Source organism: Chaetura pelagica, unplaced genomic scaffold, assembly GCF_000747805.2.
Source record: "Chaetura pelagica isolate M959 unplaced genomic scaffold, ChaPel_1.0 scaffold206, whole genome shotgun sequence".
NCBI classification, from domain to species: Eukaryota; Metazoa; Chordata; class Aves; order Apodiformes; family Apodidae; genus Chaetura; species Chaetura pelagica.
The window spans coordinates 238,719-247,777 of NW_009953801.1; the positions used below are offsets into that span (position 1 = coordinate 238,719).

Sequence of the window (9,059 nt, forward strand, 5' to 3'; positions counted from 1 at the left end):
TGCTGTAAAACATCACTTGATGTACTACTATACTTTTTGGTGTGCCTTTAATGACAGTCAGCCAAGTAATTTTCCTTCTTCCTTACTCCTCAGTGATGGGATACTTATGATTTTATGGTGATCATGTGTTAGTCATAGAATTCCCTAAACCAGATCCAGGTGCTTATCTATTAAATACATCCATTCTGCATATAGAACGTGTACATTTAACCAACTGCTTTATTTATTTGCTCCTGAAAGTCCATGGTACAAAGCTGGTGCCTTAAACCAGGCCAGGCACAGGTGAGCTGTGTCTGACACCTCTGCAGCTGGGAGCAGAGTCAGTGAATTGCCCCTTGAGGGGAAGGAAATTGAGTTTGTCTTTTCCTCCACGAAATCTGGGAAGCAGCAGAGCCTACAAGGATGAGCAACAGCATGCAGTGAGAACAGTTGGCTTCTCAAGATGCCCGGACAGATTAGGAAAAAGGTTTAGGTTTAGGAACGTACTTTACAAGCCTTTTAGGGAGTATCTGAAATCTTTGTTGTAAGGCTGTGAATCTTTTGAATTGCACTGGTGTGAAGGCAGGATTGCTTTTCCCATCTGTAGGGCTCTGAGGAGATGAGGGAGCTGGTGTGATTGAAGCAGGAGCTGGTGATAAGAGTTGACTTTCCTTACCCACCGCCTGCTCTATATCTCTCTCTGAAGGACCAATGAATCATCCCAGTAATCATCTTGTGGTAGAAAGTCCATGGCAGTAACGTGGAGAGTTGCTTCTCAGTCTTTTAAAGCAAGCAGGCAGCATTGGGATGCACAGACTGCAGGTTCTAGAGAATGAAGCTGAGGTTTGCAGCAGTTTTTCCAGCCAAGCTGCTCAAACGGTGCTGTTTCTATCTTCTGATTCTTTGGTGTGAAACAGAAGGCAAAGGGCTCAGTCCAGAGCACACAGAAGTCATGGAAGGACCATCATTCACTGTGATGAAGTTTGGATCAGATCTTTGGCCTTTTCCTTGCTGTTCCTCTGCAGGCCCTTGGCCTCAGAGTGAAAAAGCCTTCCATTTAGCACAAGCTCTTTTTCATGCACGTGAAAAGGAAACATCAAGGGGTCAGTAACATCTGGGCACTTGGAAGGGATTGCTGCCTTGCCTGATCCAGGGCATGAAACACAGAACCTTCCATAGCCTTGGAGGATCCTAGAAGTGAGCTGGATCTGGAGATGAAGGTATTGGCCCTGACTTGATGAAATGCCAGTGCTGGGTGCTTGGAAACAAGTGCTGTGCTGGATGCTGGGGTCACCAAACCTCCCAAATGTACTTGTGGTGCTTCAGGGCACAAGTAGATGATCAGCTGATGTTCTTCTCTTGTTCCCTGCAAACCTCTTAGAACAAAAATCCCACACGATCCTTAACAAACTGTGAAGGGGATCCATCAACAATTAGTCAAAGCCACTTGTGGTGAGTGCACAGAGGCTGGGCATCGTGTGGCATCCAAGAGCTCAGTCAAGGTTAAAATCCCTGATTTGCACAGTTCTGCTGTTTCCTATTGCAGCTGCTGGGGGCTGCACAGCCACAGCCATCAGCAGACACAAAGCCAAGAGTTCCCCCATGGCTTAGGAAGCAGCCAGTGGCCAAAAGTTGGGATGTCAAAGCCCACAAATAGTGCAGCAGGTCATGTGTTCAGTTCTGGTGCTTGGTGCCATTCAGATGTCAAGAAATGTGCATTTGTGAGATATGAACATTTTGATGCATTAAACGAGCATTTTGGGTTGATCAGGGTGGGGGTGATGAATGCAAACAGACCTTAGTTGAGATACTGAAATGCATTTTATAGCTTTGAAATGTAATTAAGGGGGGAGGGCACTGACAGTTTGTGATGAGTTTGAGGATGAAAATTGTTTCATCTCTGTTTATTTGATCACATCATAGTTATTTAGGGCCTCTTTGAAGAGAGACTGGCACTTTCCTGAGTTTCAAGGTTCAGCTGCAGACTTATTTGCACAGCTGCTGCTGGTTTGTGTGTTGATCATGTTCTGAAATCTGCTGGGATGCAGCTTCAGTTGGCGTGTCTGCAGCATCATCTCCCACATTTTGCTGCTTAACCCTCTGTCTCTTTTATTTGCTATATCCAGAAACCTTCAAATGCTGCCTCAGCTGTAACTGACAATGCAGAGACCCAGCAGGTCAGGAAGTTTCCAGTATGTGAAGTGATCTGGAGTCTCGTTAGCCTGGAGAGGGAAGTCTATGATCAATTTCCTCTTCCTACAAAGAGCTCCAGCTCCCAGATGCTCTGACACCACAGCTGCCACTGCCCTTTTCAGGATCTGGGGAAGGGATGTTTGTTACTACTGGTGGCAGTACTGTATCTTGTGGTGCTTTCCATCCTTGAAAATAGATGGTGGAGCAAGACCACCAGGAATTTCAGTGTTCTTGGAACCAGCACTCCAGTGTTTGGGCTGCTTCTGGGACAAATATTGAGCAAGTTAGCTCACAATCTGTCTGAGCAACTGTCACAACTAGGACAGTTCTGACCACAGTCCCAGGCCAGAGAGGAAAGTGTCAGCCCGTGCTCCCACTGTCCTCCAGCTCCACGTGCCTGTGGCTATCAGACATCTTTGGGCACCTGTGGTTGGTTTCCTGGGGCTACATCCAGGTGTGGGTGGTGATTTTCATGTGCTTTGGTGGCACCTCAGAGATTCCGAGATAGGTGGGTTAGCTGCAGAAATCAGTGTTTATTCTGGTGCCAAGTGAGATTGGGGATTTGCAGATGTGGGTTGTTCAATGGACTTGCTTCTGAAAAGAGGCTTTATTTCAAAGTAAAATTGTCTGCTGATTTGGTTGGTAACAAAAGCAAAAGGTGACAGCTTTGCACTTTGTGGAGTCTTGGAGGTTATGGAAACAGCACATTGACTTTCCACCACAGGTTGTAGTTACACTGTTGTTGGGTTGTTGGTTGTGGTGGATTTCCTGACTGTTACTGATGAATATGGTGTGTGTTCACCTGGCTGAAGAGGTTTGGTTTAAAGAAAGAGAACAGAGCAAAGAGGCTTCTTCCTTCACTTCAAGAATTTCTAAAAACTCCCTTAACTTTTTCCAGGCAATGCAGTGAGTCAGACCCTCAATGGGAGTTTTCTACTAGACCCTGTTGTTCCTTTATAGGAAGGAGACACTGCTGGTGTGATCTCTGTGGGCACTCAAAGCAAAGGAGTAAATTCAGAAAAAAAAATACTTCACTGAGGTTATTAGCAATCAATTCTGGCTGAAATATGCTGCTCGTCGTGCCTCATGAGTTACTGTTTCTTTTTCCCTGTCTGAAAACTATTTGCATAATCCATTTACTAGTTTTGTGCATGTAAGCATTATTTGTTCTTCCATTTTCCAACAACAAAGTTCAGCTTGTGTTTTGAAGTCACTTGCTGAGGCAGTTTCCAGCTGTCACCCCATGTATGGTTCATCCTCTTGCATCAAAGTGCCTGTTCTTCTGCTTCCCAGGGAACTGGCTGCAGCTGCTGAAAGGGAATGAGAGATGCTCAGTCAAGATTAGTGCATTTCAGTGCAAATTTAATCTTAGTAGAAGTGATGAAACTTTCTTAAAGAAATGAAATAGTAATAAATCCTTAAGAACACATCAACAGCTTGGATTCTTGAATACTGAGTTACAATTAAACAGCCACACACCTTTCATGCCATACCTGATCAAAGGTCAGAGTTTTTTCATTCTCTGATTAAAAGGGCTTCCTCAGCAGAAGTTTCTCAGACCAGGTGTGAGGGGGCCATGAGTAGCCAGATTTTATATTTTTCTCACATCGAAAAAACCCCCAACCCTAATTATTATCTAAATATTAATTATTTTCAAAGTTCTGACAGTGCTAATTCAGGATGGCATTTGCAAGCTCCACACAGTGTTGGTTTTTTTTTGTTCAAGGAGCTGCTGAGCTGAGAAAATTGAGTCTGAATTAGCATTTTCAGCCCTTGTAGAGATGCAAGGAGCCAATGCACCATGCTTGGTGCCTCATCCATCTATTTCCATTTGACTGTGACATTCTCTGCACGCAGCAAGGGGGAGGTGTGTATCACCTGAAGTATGGGAGCAGGGAAACACTCAGCTCATAGCCCTTGTCCTTTGTAATGATCACAGAATCATCGTGGTTGGAAAGGACCTCTAAGGTCACCAAGTCCAATTGCCAACACCAAAAAGCCAAACCAAACCAGAAAAATCACAAAAACTCTCAAACCCCATAACCTTGGCCACTGGAGCCTGTCCTGAAGCACCAAATCTACATGGCTTTTGAATACCTCCAGGGATGGTAACTCCACCACCTCCCTGGGCAGGCTGGTCCAGTGTCTGATAGCTCAGCACAGCAATTCTTCCTCATATCTAATGTAAACCTCCCCTGGCACAACTTCAGGCCATTTCCTCTGGTCCTGTTGTTATTATTGTTATTCACTTGGGAGAAGGTGTCACACTTCATTGATGAGAGCATGTGAGTATATGAGGGCAGACAGGAGAGTGCTGCAAGTGGGTCCTTTACTCAAACACTCCCCATGTGGGGCTCTGGGCATGGATGGGGAAGGGGGTGCAGAGAGAATGGGAGGGGAATAACAAGGTGACTTCAGTAGAAGTCAGCATGATGATGAAAAATGGGGAGTTTAGTTACTTCTCTTCCAGTACCTGCATTTGTCCTGGGTATTTGCTTGTAAGACTTCTAACCTTTGGTTTCCTATTGGTAAAGGTGTTGGAGCCTATAGGAAAGCTGGGGACAGGGTTTTCACCAGACTGTGGTGATGGTTTTAAACTGAAAGAGGAGAGATTTAGGTTAGATATTAGGAAGAAATTCTTACCCATGAGGGTAGGAAGGCACTGGAACAGGTTGCCCAGGGGGGGTGTGGAGCCCCCTCCCTGGAGGTGTTGAAGGGCAGGTTGGATGAGGCTTGTGCAGCCTGGTCTGGTGGGAGGTGTCCCTGCTCATGCAGGGGGGTTGAATCCTGATTATCTTTAAGGTCCCTTCCAACCTTCACCATTCTGTGATTCTCTGGTAACTGTGGGACTTCCCAGCTGGAGATAGCATATAGAAAAATACATATGTGCAACATGCAGAAATGTACAGGAGCTGAGGGATCTTGGGATTGTGTAAGTAGCGTTTTATATTCAGTGCATCAAAATATATGTGTATTTGAAAGACTTAATGGGTGCTTCTGAAGCACTCTCCCAAAAATGAGTGTCACACCAACACTGCTTCACAGCAATCACTTTATTGATGTAAATTATGATCGTTTCTGGGTAGTTTTATGCCCATTTGAAGAGTTACAAGAAAAAAATCAGAGAAGTGAGCTGCAGTATTATTTTGCTCCTGTGCTGCAGAGTGATGAGGGAATGATGCTGGTGTGGCCAGGAAGATGGTGGGGAATAGTGTATTCCAGAGTGGCTGTACCCCCAGGTGGGGGCAGGGCACTCCTGACCACTTAACCTGCCTTTGACATGGCCTCAAAAAGCTCATCAACCTTGGGGTTCCATCTGCAACAAGATCAGGTTGCTCAGAACCCTATCCAACATGACCTTGAAAGTTTCCAAGGATGGGGCATCTCCCACCTCTCTGGGCAGCATGTCCCAGTGTCTCGCCACCATCAGTGTAAGCAGTTTCTTTCTTATATCTAATCTGTTTCTCCTCCCTTAGTTTAAAACCATTCTTGTCCTATCACTACAGACCCTATTAAAATCATATGCAGACACAGAGTGAAACAGGAACACAGTCAGTCTGTGCCAAGTCTGAATATGCAGAATTAATGCTTTATCATAGTATTAATTATTTTTTCATCTTTCAGCCTTAAAAAAAGGCCGTTTTTGGATCACTCCTGACCCCTACCATAAAGATGACAACATCCAGATTGGACGAGAAGTGAAGATCTCCTGCCAGGTGGAAGCCATCCCTTCAGAAGAGCTCACCTTCAGCTGGTTTAAAAACGGGCGGCCCTTGCGGAGCTCGGAGAGGATGGTGATCACCCAGACTGACCCTGATGTCTCCCCTGGCACCACAAATCTGGACATCATTGACTTGAAATTCACTGACTTTGGGACATACACGTGTGTTGCGTCTCTGAAAGGAGGTGGAATATCAGATATCAGCATTGATGTCAACATCTCCAGCAGCACAGGTAAGGAGACTTTCTTTCAGTTTTACTTGGATTTAGCCAAACTGTGGCTTTGCTTGACTCGTGGGAAAATGAGGTGGATACACAAAGTGCTTCTCACCACAGGGATATGGAGTGAGTTCAGAGAAGAGCAATGAAGAAGATGGTGAAGGGTTTGGAACACAAGTCCTCTGAGGAGTGGGTGAGAGAGCTGGGGGTGTCCAGCCTGGAGACAAGGAGGTGAGGGGAGACCTGCTGGCTCTGCAGCTGCTGAGAGGAGGTTGGAGCCAGGGGGGTCAGGCTCTGCTCCCCAGGAACAAGTGACAGAACAAGAGGAAATGGCCTCAAGTCATGTTAGGGAAGGTTTAGATTGGATAGTGGGAACAATTTATGTTCTAAAAGAGTAATTAAGCACTAGAATAGGTTGCCCAGGGAGGTGGTTGAGTCTCCATCCTTGGAGGTGTTTAAGAGACGCATAGATCTGGTGCCTAAGAGCATGGTTTAAGCACTGGGCTTGGTAGAGTTGGGTTAATGGTTGGTAGAGTTAGGTCATGGCTGGACTCAATGATCTTAAAGGTCTTTTCCAACCAGAATGACTCTGAATCTGTGATATCCAAGCAGACCCTAGATCAGGAGCTGAGCTGCTTTGTTTAAAGGACAGAAAGCTGAGTAAGTGGCACATGGTGCACTCTCCCGAGATGACACTGATGTCTGATTTACCCAGTCAAGCCTTCTTTCACTGTCAGAAAAGTTATTGCTTCTATAAAAGGACTTTGGCCTTTATTTATGACTTCAAGGCATCTGGAGTAATGACAAAAATAGCTAGTAGGAAATTACAAAGAGAAACAGGAGAATGCTGTGTTAACCAAACTGAATCCATCCAGCTGCTCTAATGGAACAGCAAGTGCCAAGCATGGAGGAAGGAGCATTTTTTTTCTTAAAGATGACAAATCACACTTTGGATCATGCTATTCCCAATAGACAAAAAGATTAAAGCATCTATTATGTGTATTTCAGTGACTGAAATATCTCCCTCTTTGATGAGCTCCAACCTTGGCTATTACTTTGACTGATAATAAGTATCTTGTTATTCCTGCCATGGAGTAGGAATATATAACACAATGGGAATGACTTGCTTTGCTTTATCTCATTGCTAGTACCTGGTTTGTAACCAGCAGATTTCATAGACATTTCCCCCAGTAGCTGGTTTCTATAACCATGGTAGTTCATGTTAGTAAAATGAACTGCAACACATTCTGAATGCAGATTTTTTTTTCCTGCCCAAAATTAGTTACAAAAAAACCCATCTTCTGACCCCTCTTTCCAAACACATTTAAATATCTGCTTCCTGCTTTTTCAAAGAGATGAAATGCACACTTTTGCCTCAAGAAGTACATCCACATTGCTGTTCTTCAGATTTTACACCACCAGTAATACTTTGCCAGTGCCTATAACATCTAAGCAATCTCACTGCAAAATTTCATGATAAGTGATTCTAAAACCTGAACCTTCCCTCCATCTTCAGTACCATGGATTCTGCCTCAGACCACGTCACTTCTGACACCAGTCTGGAAGGTTTGCCTGCTGAAAAGGTTTCATGGAGAATATTATGTACAACAGGGAGATCAAACAGGGTTTGAACAGAAGCCTGGAAGTGAAGCCATGTGGTTGAGCCATGAGTTATGGTCTGGAGTTGTGGCAGAGGAGGCTTAGATTGGATATTAGGAAGAATTTCTTTGCTGCAAGAGTGGTCGGGCACAGGAACAGCCTGCCCAGGGAGGTGGTGGAGTCACCATCCTTGGATATATTCAAGAAACTTGTAGATGAGGAACTTCAGGACATGCTCTAGTGGCTGAGGTTGTGGGTTGTGTGTTGTGAAATGAGAAGTTCAGACTGGATATAAGCAGCAACCTTTTCCCCGTGAGGACATCCAAGGAGAAAACAGAAACATCATGGGATCTTAATCCCAAGAGGTTTTGAAGACTTGATAATGCCCTGAGCAGCCTGGTCTAACATCATATCTGGCCATGCTTCGAGCTGGGACTTGGGCTAGAGACTTCCTGAGCTCCTCAGTTATCCCATGAGACTGCAGGGATAAAAACCACTAACCAACAGATTCAGGGACAAGGGGCCAGCCTGTCTCTTGGCCAAAAAAGAAACATGGTGTTCAAGCTTATTAATGCACATCATACTAACAGGTAAAGAACTGAGAAGTTTGTGGTAGGGTGAGAGCCAAGGTCAGCATGCTGGGTGGCAGTTGCACACACACTTTGTTACCTGCTTGCCAGGGTGAAGTGGACAGTGAGGTTTGTGCAGCCATGCATTGCCCACCTGGCAGGCAGTAACTGCTCTATTATCTGCACTTGCTGGGGAATCATTTGGGAAATTGATGGGATTTATTGGAAACATCCATTAGCTGCCCTGTTCTGCCTATGAGCTCGTCACAGGCTCTACAGGCAGTGATGAATTTTGTCAGCTCTTAAATGTACTGTCCTGTAACTCTAGAAAATCAGCAAAGGGGAAGAAAAAGTAGAGTTTGGGATCAGCCTTATTTAGCATCTGAAAAGGAGTTCTGCCTGTTTGTGTGACTTCATCCCGATGAAGTGGAAGCCAAAATAGTTTCAGTGAGCTTTAGAAGGTCATTACTGATTCATCAAGATTCATTACTGCTGTGGTAATTAGGAGGATAAGGCCTAGGCACAAACATGTTTTTCAAATGCCAGGACTTGCAGGGATATATTCACATGGTGCTGGTTTGGGGAAGAATTCTCTCTTCCCAACATACATGAGGTTCCTCCTGGAGTCCCCGAGCGAGGCAGGAGGGGCTGTGTCACCTCATGAGGAAGGAGGGAGAAGGTTGGGTCATCTCCTCAGTCCCTCCAGCAGCTTGGGGAGGGACATGTGGCAGTGCAGGGGACATGCCAGCCTCCTGGCAGCCTTGGCATTGCACTTGTTCA

At 45.1% G+C, this 9,059-nt stretch overlaps 1 protein-coding gene across 1 annotated transcript in view; it reads left to right on the forward strand.

Moving 5' to 3' along the window:
- MDGA2 (MAM domain containing glycosylphosphatidylinositol anchor 2) overlaps nucleotides 1-9,059 on the forward strand; it is a 330,656-nt gene that overhangs the window by 193,657 nt on the left and 127,940 nt on the right. Inside the window, exon 7 of the mRNA XM_010001201.1 lies at nucleotides 5,797-6,126. Coding sequence (XP_009999503.1) covers nucleotides 5,797-6,126 — 330 coding nt within the window. The remainder of the gene's footprint in view (nucleotides 1-5,796; nucleotides 6,127-9,059) is intronic.